The sequence below is a fragment of the Ranitomeya imitator genome, chromosome 4 (assembly GCF_032444005.1).
Source record: "Ranitomeya imitator isolate aRanImi1 chromosome 4, aRanImi1.pri, whole genome shotgun sequence".
Lineage (NCBI taxonomy): Eukaryota > Metazoa > Chordata > Amphibia > Anura > Dendrobatidae > Ranitomeya > Ranitomeya imitator.
In genome coordinates, this window is record NC_091285.1 from 68,592,054 (window position 1) to 68,610,167 (window position 18,114).

The window sequence follows — 18,114 nt, forward strand, 5'->3', positions numbered from 1 at the left end:
ACCTCCCCATTGGTGCACTTATTGGAAATCATCCCCCATTGGTGCACTTATTGGAAATCACCTCTCCATTGGTGCGCTTATTGGAAATCACCCCCCATTGGTGCACTTATTGGAAATCATCCCCCATTGGTGCACTTATTGGAAATCACCTCTCCATTGGTGCACTTATTGGAAATCACCTCTCCATTGGTGCACTTATTGGAAATTACCTCCCCATTGGTGCACTTGTTAGAAATCACCCCCCATTGGTGCACTTATTGGAAATCACCTCTCCATTGGTGCACTTATTGGAAATCACCTCTCCATTGGTGCACTTTTTGGAAATCACCCCCCCCCCCATTGGTGCACTTATTGGAAATTACCTCCCCATTGTTGCACTTGTTAGAAATCACCCCCCATTGGTGCACTTATTGGAAATCACCTCTCCATTGGTGCACTTATTGGAAATCACCTCTCCATTGGTGCACTTATTGGAAATCACCTCTCCATTGGTGCACTTATTGGAAATCACCCCCCATTGGTGCACTTATTGGAAATCACCCCCCATTGGTGCACTTATTGGAAATCACCTCTCCATTGGTGCACTTATTGGAAATCACCCCCCATTGGTGCACTTATTAGAAATCACCCCCCATTGGTGCACTTATTGGAAATCACCTCTCCATTGGTGCACTCTTTGGAAATCACCTCTCCATTGGTGCACTTATTAGAAATCACCCCCCCATTAGTGTATTTATTGTTAATCACCTCTCCATTGGGGCACTTATTGGAAATCACCTCTCCATTGGTGCACTTATTGGAAATCACCTCTCCATTGGTGCAATTATTCGAAATCACCTCCCCATTGGTGCACTTATTGGAAATCATCCCCCATTGGTGCACTTCTTGGAAATCACCTCTCCATTGGTGCGCTTATTGGAAATCACCCCCCATTGGTGCACTTATTGGAAATCACCTCTCCGTTGGTGCACTTATTAGAAATCACCTCTCCATTGGTGCACTTATTGGAAATCACCTCTCCATTGGTGCACTTTTTGGAAATAACCTCTCCATTGGTGCACTTATTGGAAATCACCTCTCCATTGGTGCACTTATTGGAAATCACCCCCCATTGGTGCACTTATTGGAAATCACCTCTCCATTGGTGCACTTATTGGAAATCACCCCCCCACTGGTGCACTTATTGGAAATTACCTCCCCATTGGTGCACTTGTTAGAAATCACCCCCGATTGGTGCACTTATTGGAAATCACCTCTCCATTGGTGCACTTATTGGAAATCACCTCTCCATTGGTGCACTTATTGGAAATCACCCCCCCCCCCCCCCAATGGTGCACTTGTTGGAAATTACCTCCCCATTGTTGCACTTGTTAGAAATCACCCCCCATTGGTGCACTTATTGGAAATCACCCCTCCATTGGTGCACTTATTGGAAATCACCTCTCCATTGGTGCACTTATTGGAAATCACCTCTCCATTGGTGCACTTATTGGAAATCACCCCCCATTGGTGCACTTATTGGAAATCACCTCTCCATTGCTGCACTTATTAGAAATCACCTCTCCATTGGTGCACTTATTGGAAATCACCTCTCCATTGGTGCACTTATTGGAAATCACCTCTCCATTGGTGCACTTATTGGAAATTACCTCCCCATTGGTGCACTTGTTAGAAATCACCCCCCATTGGTGCACTTATTGGAAATCACCTCTCCATTGGTGCACTTATTGGAAATCACCTCTCCATTGGTGCACTTATTGGAAATCACCCCCCCCCCCATTGGTGCACTTATTGGAAATTACCTCCCCATTGTTGCACTTGTTAGAAATCACCCCCCATTGGTGCACTTATTGGAAATCACCTCTCCATTGGTGCACTTATTGGAAATCACCTCTCCATTGGTGCACTTATTGGAAATCACCCCCCATTGGTGCACTTATTAGAAATCACCCCCCATTGGTGCACTTATTGGAAATCACCTCTCCATTAGTGCACTTATTGGAAATCACCCCCCATTGGTGCACTTATTAGAAATCACCCCCCCCATTGGTGCACTTATTGGAAATCACCTCTCCATTAGTGCACTTATTGGAAATCACCCCCCATTGGTGCACTTATTAGAAATCACCCCCCCCATTGGTGCACTTATTGGAAATCACCTCTCAATTGGTGCACTTATTGGAAATCACCTCTCCATTGGTGCACTTATTGGAAATCACCCCCCATTGGTGCACTTATTTGAAATCACCCCCCATTGGTGCACTTTTTGGAAATCACCTCTCCATTGGTGCACTTATTGGAAATCACCCCCCATTGCTGCACTTATTGGAAATCACCCCCCATTGGTACACTTATTAGAAATCACCTCTCCATTAGTGCACTTATTGGAAATCACCTCTCCATTGGTGCACTTATTGGAAATCACCTCTCCATTGGTGCACTTATTGGAAATCACCCCCCATTGGTGCACTTATTGGAAATCCCCTCTCCATTGGTGCACTTATTGGAAATCACCCCCCATTGGTGCACTTATTGGAAATCACCTCTCCATTGGTGCACTTATTGGATATCACCTCTCCATTGGTGCACTTATTGGAAATCACCTCTCCATTGGTGCACTTATTGGATATCACCTCTCCATTGGTGCACTTATTAGAAATCACCTCTCCACTGGTGCACTTATTGGAAATCACCCTTCCATTGGTGCACTTATTGGAAATCACCTCTCCATTGGTGCACTTATTGGAAATCACCCCCCATTGGTGCACTTATTGGAAATCACCCCCCATTGGTGTACTTATTAGAAATCACCTCTCCATTGGTGCACTTATTGGAAATCACCCTCCATTGGTGCACTTATTGGATATCACCTCTCCATTGGTGCACTTATTGGAAATCACCTCTCCATTGGTGCACTTATTGGAAATCACCCCCCATTGGTGCACTTATTAGAAATCATCCCTCCATTGGTGCACTTATTGGAAATCACCTCTCCATTGGTGCACTTATTGGAAATCACCCCCCATTGGTGCACTTATTAGAAATCATCCCTCCATTGGTGCACTTATTAGAAATCACCTCTCCATTGGTGCACTTATTGGAAATCCCCTCTCCATTGGTGCACTTATTGGAAATCACCCCCCCATTGGTGCACTTATTGGAAATCACCTCTCCATTGGTGCACTTATTGGAAATCACCCCCCATTGGTGCACTTATTGGAAATCACCTCTCCATTGGTGCACTTATTAGAAATCACCTCTCCATTGGTGCACTTATTGGAAATCACCCCCCCCCCCCCAATGGTGCACTTGTTGGAAATTACCTCCCCATTGTTGCACTTGTTAGAAATCACCCCCCATTGGTGCACTTATTGGAAATCACCTCTCCATTGGTGCACTTATTGGAAATCACCTCTCCATTGGTGCACTTATTGGAAATTACCTCCCCATTGGTGCACTTGTTAGAAATCACCCCCCATTGGTGCACTTATTGGAAATCACCTCTCCATTGGTGCACTTATTGGAAATCACCTCTCCATTGGTGCACTTTTTGGAAATCACCCCCCCCCCCATTGGTGCACTTATTGGAAATTACCTCCCCATTGTTGCACTTGTTAGAAATCACCCCCCATTGGTGCACTTATTGGAAATCACCTCTCCATTGGTGCACTTATTGGAAATCACCTCTCCATTGGTGCACTTATTGGAAATCACCTCTCCATTGGTGCACTTATTGGAAATCACCCCCCATTGGTGCACTTATTGGAAATCACCTCTCCATTGGTGCACTTATTGGAAATCACCCCCCATTGGTGCACTTATTGGAAATCACCTCTCCATTGGGGCACTTATTGGAAATCACCTCTCCATTGGTGCACTTATTGGAAATCACCTCTCCATTGGTGCAATTATTCGAAATCACCTCCCCATTGGTGCACTTATTGGAAATCATCCCCCATTGGTGCACTTATTCAAAATCACCTCCCCATTGGTGCACTTATTGGAAATCATCCCCCATTGGTGCACTTATTGGAAATCACCTCTCCATTGGTGCGCTTATTGGAAATCACCCCCCATTGGTGCACTTATTGGAAATCATCCCCCATTGGTGCACTTATTGGAAATCACCTCTCCATTGGTGCACTTATTGGAAATCACCTCTCCATTGGTGCACTTATTGGAAATTACCTCCCCATTGGTGCACTTGTTAGAAATCACCCCCCATTGGTGCACTTATTGGAAATCACCTCTCCATTGGTGCACTTATTGGAAATCACCTCTCCATTGGTGCACTTTTTGGAAATCACCCCCCCCCCCATTGGTGCACTTATTGGAAATTACCTCCCCATTGTTGCACTTGTTAGAAATCACCCCCCATTGGTGCACTTATTGGAAATCACCTCTCCATTGGTGCACTTATTGGAAATCACCTCTCCATTGGTGCACTTATTGGAAATCACCTCTCCATTGGTGCACTTATTGGAAATCACCCCCCATTGGTGCACTTATTGGAAATCACCCCCCATTGGTGCACTTATTGGAAATCACCTCTCCATTGGTGCACTTATTGGAAATCACCCCCCATTGGTGCACTTATTAGAAATCACCCCCCATTGGTGCACTTATTGGAAATCACCTCTCCATTGGTGCACTCTTTGGAAATCACCTCTCCATTGGTGCACTTATTAGAAATCACCCCCCCATTAGTGTATTTATTGTTAATCACCTCTCCATTGGGGCACTTATTGGAAATCACCTCTCCATTGGTGCACTTATTGGAAATCACCTCTCCATTGGTGCAATTATTCGAAATCACCTCCCCATTGGTGCACTTATTGGAAATCATCCCCCATTGGTGCACTTCTTGGAAATCACCTCTCCATTGGTGCGCTTATTGGAAATCACCCCCCATTGGTGCACTTATTGGAAATCACCTCTCCGTTGGTGCACTTATTAGAAATCACCTCTCCATTGGTGCACTTATTGGAAATCACCTCTCCATTGGTGCACTTTTTGGAAATAACCTCTCCATTGGTGCACTTATTGGAAATCACCTCTCCATTGGTGCACTTATTGGAAATCACCCCCCATTGGTGCACTTATTGGAAATCACCTCTCCATTGGTGCACTTATTGGAAATCACCCCCCCACTGGTGCACTTATTGGAAATTACCTCCCCATTGGTGCACTTGTTAGAAATCACCCCCGATTGGTGCACTTATTGGAAATCACCTCTCCATTGGTGCACTTATTGGAAATCACCTCTCCATTGGTGCACTTATTGGAAATCACCCCCCCCCCCCCCAATGGTGCACTTGTTGGAAATTACCTCCCCATTGTTGCACTTGTTAGAAATCACCTCTCCATTGGTGCACTTATTGGAAATCACCTCTCCATTGGTGCACTTATTGGAAATCACCCCCCATTGGTGCACTTATTGGAAATCACCTCTCCATTGCTGCACTTATTAGAAATCACCTCTCCATTGGTGCACTTATTGGAAATCACCTCTCCATTGGTGCACTTATTGGAAATCACCTCTCCATTGGTGCACTTATTGGAAATTACCTCCCCATTGGTGCACTTGTTAGAAATCACCCCCCATTGGTGCACTTATTGGAAATCACCTCTCCATTGGTGCACTTATTGGAAATCACCTCTCCATTGGTGCACTTATTGGAAATCACCCCCCCCCCCATTGGTGCACTTATTGGAAATTACCTCCCCATTGTTGCACTTGTTAGAAATCACCCCCCATTGGTGCACTTATTGGAAATCACCTCTCCATTGGTGCACTTATTGGAAATCACCTCTCCATTGGTGCACTTATTGGAAATCACCCCCCATTGGTGCACTTATTAGAAATCACCCCCCATTGGTGCACTTATTGGAAATCACCTCTCCATTAGTGCACTTATTGGAAATCACCCCCCATTGGTGCACTTATTAGAAATCACCCCCCCCATTGGTGCACTTATTGGAAATCACCTCTCCATTAGTGCACTTATTGGAAATCACCCCCCATTGGTGCACTTATTAGAAATCACCCCCCCCATTGGTGCACTTATTGGAAATCACCTCTCAATTGGTGCACTTATTGGAAATCACCTCTCCATTGGTGCACTTATTGGAAATCACCCCCCATTGGTGCACTTATTTGAAATCACCCCCCATTGGTGCACTTTTTGGAAATCACCTCTCCATTGGTGCACTTATTGGAAATCACCCCCCATTGCTGCACTTATTGGAAATCACCCCCCATTGGTACACTTATTAGAAATCACCTCTCCATTAGTGCACTTATTGGAAATCACCTCTCCATTGGTGCACTTATTGGAAATCACCTCTCCATTGGTGCACTTATTGGAAATCACCCCCCATTGGTGCACTTATTGGAAATCCCCTCTCCATTGGTGCACTTATTGGAAATCACCCCCCATTGGTGCACTTATTGGAAATCACCTCTCCATTGGTGCACTTATTGGATATCACCTCTCCATTGGTGCACTTATTGGAAATCACCTCTCCATTGGTGCACTTATTGGATATCACCTCTCCATTGGTGCACTTATTAGAAATCACCTCTCCACTGGTGCACTTATTGGAAATCACCCTTCCATTGGTGCACTTATTGGAAATCACCTCTCCATTGGTGCACTTATTGGAAATCACCCCCCATTGGTGCACTTATTGGAAATCACCCCCCATTGGTGTACTTATTAGAAATCACCTCTCCATTGGTGCACTTATTGGAAATCACCCTCCATTGGTGCACTTATTGGATATCACCTCTCCATTGGTGCACTTATTGGAAATCACCTCTCCATTGGTGCACTTATTGGAAATCACCCCCCATTGGTGCACTTATTAGAAATCATCCCTCCATTGGTGCACTTATTGGAAATCACCTCTCCATTGGTGCACTTATTGGAAATCACCCCCCATTGGTGCACTTATTAGAAATCATCCCTCCATTGGTGCACTTATTAGAAATCACCTCTCCATTGGTGCACTTATTGGAAATCCCCTCTCCATTGGTGCACTTATTGGAAATCACCCCCCCATTGGTGCACTTATTGGAATTCATCTCTCCATTGGTGCACTTATTGGAAATCACCCTCCATTGGTGCACTTATTGGAAATCACCTCTCCATTGGTGCACTTATTGGAAATCACCTCTCCATTGGTGCACTTACTGGAAATCACCTCTCCATTGGTGCACTTACTGGAAATCACCTCTCCATTGGTGCACTTACTGGAAATCACCTCTCCATTGGTGCACTTTTTGGAAATCACCTCTCCATTGGTGCACTTATTAGAAATCACCCCCCATTGGTACACTTATTAGAAATCACCCCCCATTGGTGCACTTATTGGAAATTACCTCCCCATTGGTGCACTTATTGGAAATTACCTCCCCATTGTTGCACTTGTTAGAAATCACCCCCCATTGGTGCACTTATTAGAAATCACCCCCCATTGGTACACTTATTAGAAATCACCCCCCATTGGTGCACTTATTGGAAATTACCTCCCCATTGTTGCACTTGTTAGAAATCACCCCCCATTGGTGCACTTATTGGAAATCACCCCCCATTGGTGCACTTATTGGAAATCACCCCTCCATTAGTGCATTTATTGTTAATCACCTCCCCATTGGTGCACTTATTGGAAATCACCTCTCCATTGGGGCACTTATTGGAAATCACCCCCATTGGTGCACTTATTAGAAATCACCCCCCCCCCCCATTGGTGCACTTATTGGAAATCACCTCTCCATTGGTGCACTTATTAGAAATCACCTCTCCATTGGTGCACTTTTTGGAAATAACCTCTCCATTGGTGCACTTATTGGAAATCACCCCCCATTGGTGCACTTATTGGAAATCACCCCCCATTGGTTCACTTAATGGAAATCACCTCTCCATTGGTGCACTTATTGGAAATCACCCCCATTGGTGCACTTATTTGAAATCACCTCTCCATTGGTGCACTTATTGGAAATCACCCCCCATTGGTGCACTTATTGGAAATCACCCCCATTGGTGCACTTATTGGAAATCACCTCTCCATTGGTGCACTTATTGGAAATCACCCCCATTGGTGCAATTATTGGAAATCACCTCTCCATTGGTGCACTTATTGGAAATCACCTCTCCATTGGTGCAATTATTGGAAATCACCCCCCATTGGTGCACTTATTGGAAATCACCCCCCATTGGTGCACTTATTGGAAATCACCTCTCCATTGGTGCACTTATTGGAAATCACCCCCCATTGGTGCACTTATTGGAAATCACCCCCCATTGGTGCACTTATTGGAAATCACCCCCCATTGGTTCACTTAATGGAAATCACCTCTCCATTGGTGCACTTATTGGAAATCACCCCCATTGGTGCACTTATTTGAAATCACCTCTCCATTGGTGCACTTATTGGAAATCACCTCTCCATTGGTGCACTTATTGGAAATCACCCCCCCATTGGTGCACTTATTGGAAATCACCCCCCATTGGTTCACTTAATGGAAATCACCTCTCCATTGGTGCACTTATTGGAAATCACCCCCATTGGTGCACTTATTGGAAATCACCTCTCCATTGGTGCACTTATTGGAAATCACCCCCATTGGTGCAATTATTGGAAATCACCTCTCCATTGGTGCACTTATTGGAAATCACCTCTCCATTGGTGCAATTATTGGAAATCACCCCCCATTGGTGCACTTATTGGAAATCACCCCCCATTGGTGCACTTATTGGAAATCACCTCTCCATTGGTGCACTTATTGGAAATCACCCCCCATTGGTGCACTTATTGGAAATCACCTCTCCATTGGTGCACTTATTGGAAATCACCTCTCCATTGGTGCAATTATTGGAAATCACCCCCCATTGGTGCACTTATTGGAAATCACCCCCCATTGGTGCACTTATTGGAAATCACCTCTCCATTGGTGCACTTATTGGAAATCACCCCCCATTGGTGCACTTATTGGAAATCACCCCCCATTGGTGCACTTATTGGAAATCACCCCCCATTGGTTCACTTAATGGAAATCACCTCTCCATTGGTGCACTTATTGGAAATCACCCCCATTGGTGCACTTATTTGAAATCACCTCTCCATTGGTGCACTTATTGGAAATCACCTCTCCATTGGTGCACTTATTGGAAATCACCCCCCCATTGGTGCACTTATTGGAAATCACCCCCCATTGGTTCACTTAATGGAAATCACCTCTCCATTGGTGCACTTATTGGAAATCACCCCCATTGGTGCACTTATTGGAAATCACCTCTCCATTGGTGCACTTATTGGAAATCACCCCCATTGGTGCAATTATTGGAAATCACCTCTCCATTGGTGCACTTATTGGAAATCACCTCTCCATTGGTGCAATTATTGGAAATCACCCCCCATTGGTGCACTTATTGGAAATCACCCCCCATTGGTGCACTTATTGGAAATCACCTCTCCATTGGTGCACTTATTGGAAATCACCCCCCATTGGTGCACTTATTGGAAATCACCTCTCCATTGGTGCACTTATTGGAAATCACCCCCCATTGGTGCAATTATTGGAAATCACCCCCCATTGGTGCACTTATTGGAAATCACCCCCCATTGGTGCACTTATTGGAAATCACCTCTCCATTGATGCATTGGACCTCATTTTCATAACAATGTAATGCTTACTTTCTCAGCAGTGGAACATCTAGTTGCATCAAGAATATATGCTTGACGTTGTTTATAGTAGGCGTCCCAATGGTGTCATTAGTTTGGTGACCCTAAGGCTACTTTCACACTAGCGTTAACTGCAATGCGTCGTTTTGCAGAAAAAACGCATCCTGCAAAAGTGCTTGCAGGATGCGTTTTTTTCCCCATAGACTTGTATTGACGACGCATAGCGCCGGATTGCCACACGTCGCATCCATCGTGCGACGGATGCGTCGTGCTTCTGCGGACCGTCGGGAGCAAAAAACGCTACATGTAACGTTTTTTGCTCCTGACGGACCGCTTTTTCCGACCGCGCATGCGCGGCCGGAACTCCACCCCCACCTCCCCGCACCTCACAGTGGGGCAGCGGATGCGCCGGAGAAATGCATCCGCTGCCTCCGTTGTGCAATGCGTTAAACGCTAGCGTCGGAATCTCTCCCCGACACATTGCGACGGGGAGATTCCGACGCTAGTGTGAAAGTAGCCTAACCCTGACAGGTTCTCTAGTTCCCTAGTTTTCCCCGATAGGACGGTGACAGTAATGACTGCCATGTGTCCTAATGGGACATGTAGACAGGCGCTGTCCTGATGGCGCTTATATGTATCCTTTTTGTTTTTCAGCGGAGATACTGGAATTGGCTGGAAATGCTGCCAGAGATAATAAAAAGGGAAGAGTCACACCCAGACACATCCTCCTGGCAATAGCAAATGATGAAGAATTGAATCAGGTGAGTAACAACCAAAGTAACACCTGTGCACATTGTACATACATGTGCAGCTATATGCATACATGTTTGCTCACAGATTTCTGTAGATGGGGCTGAGAAAGGTGCAGGTTACAGCAGTGTAAAAGGAAACTCCATTGCTGCCCCTTTAGGCCCTTAGATGGCTATTTTAAAAGCAAGCACATCACCTAAAAAAATGCACCCACTCTTCCATATGTTTATGTCTATACCAGAGGTGGTTAGTATCGGTGATCATTAAAAAAAAATACTGAAAATACTGTATGAAAGGTCTAATGCATAGCATTCAGCTGTTAAACAGCTTTTGACAGCATAACCTCCTGTCCTGGCTTTTTACCCTTTTTTTTTTCCTTACTAAACCCTGTATATTACAAGAAACAAAATGTAAAACATTATGAGTAGTAAAAATATAAGACGAATAGTGCCTACATGATTGGTATTACACTGTTGGAAATAAAATAGAAAAAGTATGTTTTTTGTTTAAAATTAATTAAATAATTCAGTTTAATGCAAAGTGGAACCAAAGAAAACAGCAGCATCCCACATAAAAATAAAATAAAGCAAAGGGGTTTTTATGTTTTTTGGTTCATGGTAAACATAAAAAAAAATAAAATGGAATAAACGTTACTAATTATATCTACTCACAACTACAACACTTGTATCCAAAACTACCAGAGCCTGTATCTAATACTGCCACAGTCTGTATCCAAAACTATCACCACCTGTGTCCAAAATGACCACCACATGTATCCAAAACTACCACCGCCTGTACCCAGAACTGCAACAGCCTGTATCTAAAACTACCACCACCTAGGTCCAAAACTACCATCACATGTATCCAAAACTACCACCACCTATATCCAAAACTACCTAAACTTGTATCCAAACAACCACCAACTGAATTAAAAACTACCACCACCTGTATCCAAAACTTCCACCATCTGTATCCAAAACTTCCACCATCTGTATCCAAAACAACCACCACCTGTATCTAAAACTACCATAACCTTCATCCCAAACTGCCAACACGTGTATCCAAAACTACCACCACATATATCCAAAGCTACCTAAACTTGTATCCAAACAACCACCAACTGTATTCAAAACTGCCAACACTTGTAGCTAAAACCACCACCAACTGTATCCAAAACTTCCACCATCTGTATCCAAAACTACCACTAACTGTATCCAAAACCACCACCAACTGTATCCAAAACCACCACCAACTGTATCCAAAACCACCACCAACTGTATCCAAAACCACCACCAACTGTATCCAAAACCACCACCAACTGTATCCAAAACTATCACCACCTGTATCCCAAACTACCACCATCTGTATCCAAAACTACCATCACTTATATACAAAGCTACCATTACTTGTATCCACATGTGGAGACACGGGGTCAGCGGGTGTTTTAGTCTGCTCCCACCCAGATTTTGGCGGGTACCCACAGAGAGGAGGTAACGACAAACTTAGGAAGCTAACCAAGAGCAGTGAGGTATGTGGCCAGATAACCTGATTGTCTCACCCTGGATTTTTCAAGATGTCTCTGAGGGTTCAGTGATGGTCAGTGGAGAAAATCTGTGTTCTTCCAGCTGTGGCTTTGTTCCCCTCACATCATACTGTGAGTAGCTCTGTTCTGCAGACTGATACTCTTCTCTGCTATCTTTTCCTGTCCTCTAACCTTCTGGCATTACTTAGTGGGTCTGCTTCTCATCATGCCTAATCCTAAAGGATAGCGCTCTCGCCCTCCTGCCTCTTCTTCTTCTTCCTCTGCTCTTGTCAGGCACTTTGTCTGCTCTTCATGTAAATGTAAGCTCCCTTCAAGGCAGTCTTCTCCCTTCTGTCAGGACTATGCCAGCCCCCCTGTGTCTGCTACCCAGGAGTCCCCTACTGCCCCAGGAGAGAGTGATGCCCCTATCCCAGTGTGGGCTACCTCTCTGTCACAGTCTGTGGTGAACCTCATCAAGGTGTACCAGACCCTGGTGTGTGTCCTGGACAGATTGCCCCTTCCGGCCTCCACCGTTGCTAGCGGGTCGCAGCTCTCTCCGGCTGTGCCCACCAACACAAGCTGAAAGAGATCCAGATGGGAGTGTCGTTCTAGGTCCTCTTCTAGCTGTCTCTCTCCTCCTGGTCTTTCCCGGCGGACTGCATCTTCCCGGTCCTCCTCTCCCGAGTCAGACAAGGCGGTTTCAGATGTAATGTCAGAGGTTTTTTCCATGTAACTGGAAAACCCGACCAGACGCTTCCAAAGAGGGAAGCGCCTCGGCATCCTTTATCCCTTTGCCCCTGAGCTCATGGCGAACTGGACCGTTCTCCAACTGTGGACCCTCCAGTCTCCAGACTGTCCACCAAAACGGTCCTCCCTCTTACGAATTGAGCATCCCTCAAAGATTCCAATGACAGAATCATAGAGTCCTTCGCAAAGTGTCTTTGAAGCGGCCACTTCTACATTGTGCCCTGCCTTTGCCACCATCTGGGTGCGAAAGTCCATAGCTGCATAGGCTAAACAACTCAGTCAGGGCATTCTTTCTGGAGCACGACCGGAGGAATTGGCCGACCTCGCGGGTCAGATTTCTCATGCAGGGAAGTACATGATATCAGGCTCAAGCGTCCAGCAATATTGTGGCCAGCCAACAGACTATTTGGCTTAAGGCGCGACAGGTGGACTTATCTTCACAGAAGTCCCTTACCAACTTGCCTTTCCAGGTCTCCCATCTATTTGGCTCCAAGTTGGACCAAATTATTAGGGAGGCCACCGGAGGGACGAGCACCCTTCTTCCACTATCTAAACTTCGTCAACCTCCTCTAAAGCGCAAGTTTTGGTCCTTTCGGCCTTTTCGACATTTCTCTGCGGCGGAGGATTTTTCCCACCAAGAGAGGCCACAGGCTTGCCAGGATAGGAAAAGGGCTTCCTTTAAACCCACCCCCTCCTGGCAACCCCGTAATGCACAGGGTAGATCCTCCAGACCTAGACCAGGCAGATCTTCCTCTGGATCTAAAGTTACTGAAGAAAAGGGTCTGCCTGCGACATTATTAGGATGGAGTCCCTTCGGTCAGTAATTGCTTCCATGGAGTCGCAGGAGTTCCTGTGTTCCATAGACATCCAGGACGCCTATCTCCATGTCCCTATTTTCTCAAGGCATCAGAGATACCTGCGTTTTGCAGTGTGGCAGGATCATTTTCAGTTTTTCACTCTGTCATTCGGGCTCGCAACCGCTCCCAGGGTTCTCACAAAAATCATGGCATTCTATGGATCAGAGGTCTAGTGCTCATCCCGTACTTCGACAACATTCTCATTAAGGCTGCGTTATTTTACCATGCCCAAGAATGTCTGTCCATCATTCTCGACACCTTGTCCCGATTCGGATGGCTAATCAACAGTGCAAAGTCTTGCCTCGTCCCGACTCAGCGCCTCATTTTTCTAGGCATGCTCTTCGACACCCGCCAGACAAGGGTTTTTCTTCCCAAGGAGAAGAGAGCAATCCTCTAGCAGGGGGTTTGCTTTCTGCAAGACTGCTTCACCAGGCCATCCTATCTCAGTGGAACAAATGTGTTCTCTGGATCGTCCGGTTAGATTCTCCTCCCAGGTCAAATGATCTCTCAATTGGTGGCTGTCATCCCCTCTCATCTTCCAGGGTCGGTCCTTCCTTACCGTTCACTGGCAGGTGATGACGTCAGACGCCAGTCTTCTCGGCTGGGGTGTGGTCTTTTGCCACGTGATCATCCAGGGACATCGATTGGCAGAAGAATCTTATCTGCCGATCAACATCCTCGAGATAAGGGCCGTTCTTCTGTCCCTCAGACACTGGGAAAGGCTTCTCGGGTCTGCCAATCTGAGTTAAGACGGACAATGCCACGGCGGTGGGATATGTCAATCATCAAGGCAGGACTCTGAATCCCTTGCCGATGGCCGAGGTATCTTAAGATTCTGCTCTGGGCAGAGGTGACGGTTCTAGCGTTATCTGCAGTGCATATTCCCGGCATGGACAATTGTGCCGACGACTTTCTTAGCTGGAAGGGTCTCATGGCGGGAGAGTAGCAAACCCATCAGGTTTGCCTTCGATGGGGAACTCCAGATGTGGACTTCATGGCGTCCTGGCTGAACAGGAAGGTTCCACAGTTCGTTTCCAGGTCCCGCGACCCTCTCACGGTGGTTGCCGATGCTCATGCAATACCCTGGTCACAGCTTTGTTCTTCCCTATCTGTTTCCTCCCCCTTCTTCCCATGCTGTTGAAAAAAAAATCAAGGCGGAAAGCGTGACGATCGTTCTGATAGCACTGGATTGGCCCAGTATGTCTTGGTTCGCAGAGATCATCAATTTTCTTGCGGTCGCCCTCTGGAGGCTCCCAGACAGACCGGATCTTCTGTCCCAAGGTCCGATCTGCCACCAGAATTCTCTCATTCTAACGCTCTGGCTGTTGAAACCGCGGTTTTGAGACCGTCTTGGTTTTCAGATTGAGTGATTCAGACTATGATCCAGGCTTGGACGTCGTCGTCATCCCAGGTCTATTATCGGACTTTTTCAGCTGATGTGAGTCTAATAACATCCCCCCTATGTCCTTAGCTGTCCGTTCCATTCTGGTGTTTCTTCAGGCGGGACTTGCTCTTAGTTGGCTAAAGGGCCAGGTGTCAGCACTTTCTATTCTTTTTCATAAAAATGTATCCTCCCGTTCTCAGGTCAAAATCTTTCTCCAAGGGCTAGCGCACGCTGCGCCCCCGTACCGGACACCCGTGGACCCCTGGGACCTCAATTTTGTCCTGGAGGCCCTTAGGAGTTCTCCTTTTGAACCACTCTGAGAGATCTCTCTGTCCTTTTTGTCTTGGAAGGTGGTGTTTCTTGTGGTCATCACCTTCATTAGGCACATCTGGGAATTGGCGGCTCTTTCCTGTCACCCCACATTTCCTGGTTCTCCACCAGGACAAGGTGGTTTTGCAGCTCCTACCTTCATTCCTTGCCAAAGTGATGTCTGCCTTTCACCTAAATGAGGATATTGTCCTCCCTTCATTTTGCCTAGCTCCAACTCATCCTTTGGAGAGTTCAATGAACAGGTTAGACCTGGTCAAGGCGGTGCGGATCTATTTGGCTACGACCGCCCCCTTTAGGAAGACACACTCTCTTTTTGTCATTCCAGAGGGTGTGCGAAGAGGCCTGCGTCCAAGGCTACAATTACTCGCTGTATCCGGATGGCGATTTTGGAGGCATACCAGGATAAGAACAGAGCTCCTCCTGGGCGGTACACCATAGGGCATCCGCCCTGCAACTCTGCAAAGTGGCAACCTGGTCTTCCATCCACACGTTCGACAAATTTTACAGAGTCCATACCTACGCCTTGGTGGATGCCAGCCTAGGTAGAAGGATCTTGCCGGTGGCAGTAGTGAGTTCTCCGACCTCAATGGAGTTTTCTGCTGTTCCCTCCCCAGGGACTGGTTTGGGGCGTCTCGTGGTTACCTATGTTCCCCAATGAAGCGATAGAGAAAAGAGGATTTTTGGTTACTCACCGTAATATCTGTTTCTCGGAGCCTTCATTGGGTACACAGCATCCTCCCTTGTTTATCAGCTCTAATTACTGTGTTACGTTGTTACAGTTTGAGTTGTGTTTGTTTCTTTTCTTGTTGCTTCTCCTACTGCTTTCTCATTAACTGATTATCCTAGTGCCAGTCGGTGGGGTGTACACTGCAGAGGAGGAGCTATCTTTATTTGTGCATAGTGTCAGTCTCCTATTGGCAGCAGCATACACCCTTGGTTTCCTATGTCCCCCAATGAAGGCTCTGAGAAATTTTACGGTGAGTAACCAAAAATCCTGTTTTCTTGGATTGCGACCATGAGGGAACTGGAAACCTTTAGTCCACAAGGCCTAATTGTAGAACTTCAGCAACCTAAGGAGAGACACGGTCTTCGGTGAACCTGTATCAAGACTTTTACTTTTAAAGGGGGTTGTCTGGTGCGTAATAACTTTTTTTATTAAAATGAGCAGAAATAGAGAAAAGTATAAAAGAAGCATCGATCACCTTATCGATCACCCAGCGCTCCCGATCAGTGATATAATGATTGTCTGACCCCCAGTATGTCTTTTATGTAAATTAATACTTGACCAGCGGCTCATTCACCATGGGAGCAGCAGGGCTCATGTATGACCTCATGGTCCGTGCAGACATGCTTTATTCTCCTTGGAGACACATGACCTCTTCTGACATTATTGGGGTCAGCGGTCAGACCCCAAAGCCATTCACACAGTGTTCACATTTCCTGTTTTTAGGTCCTAATACTGTTCATGGCACAATCCTTTTCAGTTATCCTTTTCTTGTTACGTGACCCAGAGCACTTAGCAGAACAGGGCATGCTGGGATGTGTAGTGCATATCGCTTGTGCTGTGCTTGCCAGATTCTTGAACATTATATAAGCCAACACTTAGGTACAAGTCACCTATAACGAGGACTGCTTTCCTGGATTCCGTCTTTTCTTTCCTGATATACACCGTGGTATGTCATTTTTATACGTGTGCCTTTCTTTTTTCAGTACATGTCATTATTTAGCTTTTTTTCTTGGTGAAGGTATACTTTTGTCAGCACACAGTATAGCGGCCACTAGATGGCGATGTGGTATCAGCTCTCCATGATACAGTTAGACTTTATTTTGTGAGCAGAATGAAATCTTTCGGTGGACAGTGAGTAGTGATCTGATATTACATCCACAGGTCATTGGGCAGTCCCTGTGTTCTCGGCAGTCTCACATATTCTTATGTCAAGAATGACATTTAAGGCTACTTTCACACTTGTGTTTTTCAGCTTTCGTCACAATCCGTCGTTTTTTGAGAATTCAGGATCCTGCAAAAAAATTTGCAGGATCCTGCATTTTCCCATAGACTTGTATTAGCAACGGATTGTGACGGATGGCCTTCCGTCGTGTCCGTCATGCACTGGATGCGTCATGTTTTGGCGGACCGTCGGCACGAAAAAAGGTTAAATGTAACTTTTTTCGTACGTCGGATCCGCCATTTCCTACCGCGCATGCACGGCCGGAACTTCGCCCCCTCCTCCCCGGGACTTAGAATGGGCAGCGGATGCGTTGAAAAACTGCATCCGCTGCCCACGTTGTGCCGAATTTGCACAACGTCCGTCGGTACGTCGCGCCGACGCTTTGCGACGGCCGCGTACCGACGCAAGTGTGAAAGTAGCCTAAGATGTCATCTGTAAGCATATAACGGCATGACTGATGCACAAGTTGAACTAGTTGTGTAGGTGTAAAGCTGTTTTAAAAGGTATCGTGATTTTTTTGATGGTTAACAGCAGTCATAAAACTGTTTCTGATATAGAACTTGGTAATTTGGATGACATTGTCATCAAGGCAGCGGACAAAGGAGGGAACGTCGTCATTTGGCCTACGGTTAAATACGAAAAGGAGGCTCTGAGACAGCTGAATTGCAAGGACACCTATACTCGACTGTCCCACAGCCCCATAGAAATGTATAAGTTGGAATTGGATGGGATCTTACGGAACGCGTTGGATCAGGGAACCATCAATGAAAAGGTATTTGATGGTTTGGTGGTAGAATTTCCCAAAACTCCCACACTGTACCTATTGCCTAAGGTGCATAAAGATATGACAAATCCTCCAGGGAGACCTATAGTCTCCGGGATTGGGAG

At 46.0% G+C, this 18,114-nt stretch overlaps 1 protein-coding gene across 4 annotated transcripts in view; it reads left to right on the forward strand.

The window, feature by feature from the left end:
- MACROH2A1 (macroH2A.1 histone) overlaps positions 1-18,114 on the forward strand; it is a 114,789-nt gene that overhangs the window by 27,071 nt on the left and 69,604 nt on the right. For all 4 annotated transcript variants that reach the window (XM_069763803.1, XM_069763804.1, XM_069763807.1 and 1 more), the window contains exon 3: positions 10,342-10,448. In XM_069763803.1, the coding sequence (XP_069619904.1) occupies positions 10,342-10,448 (107 nt within the window). The remainder of the gene's footprint in view (positions 1-10,341; positions 10,449-18,114) is intronic.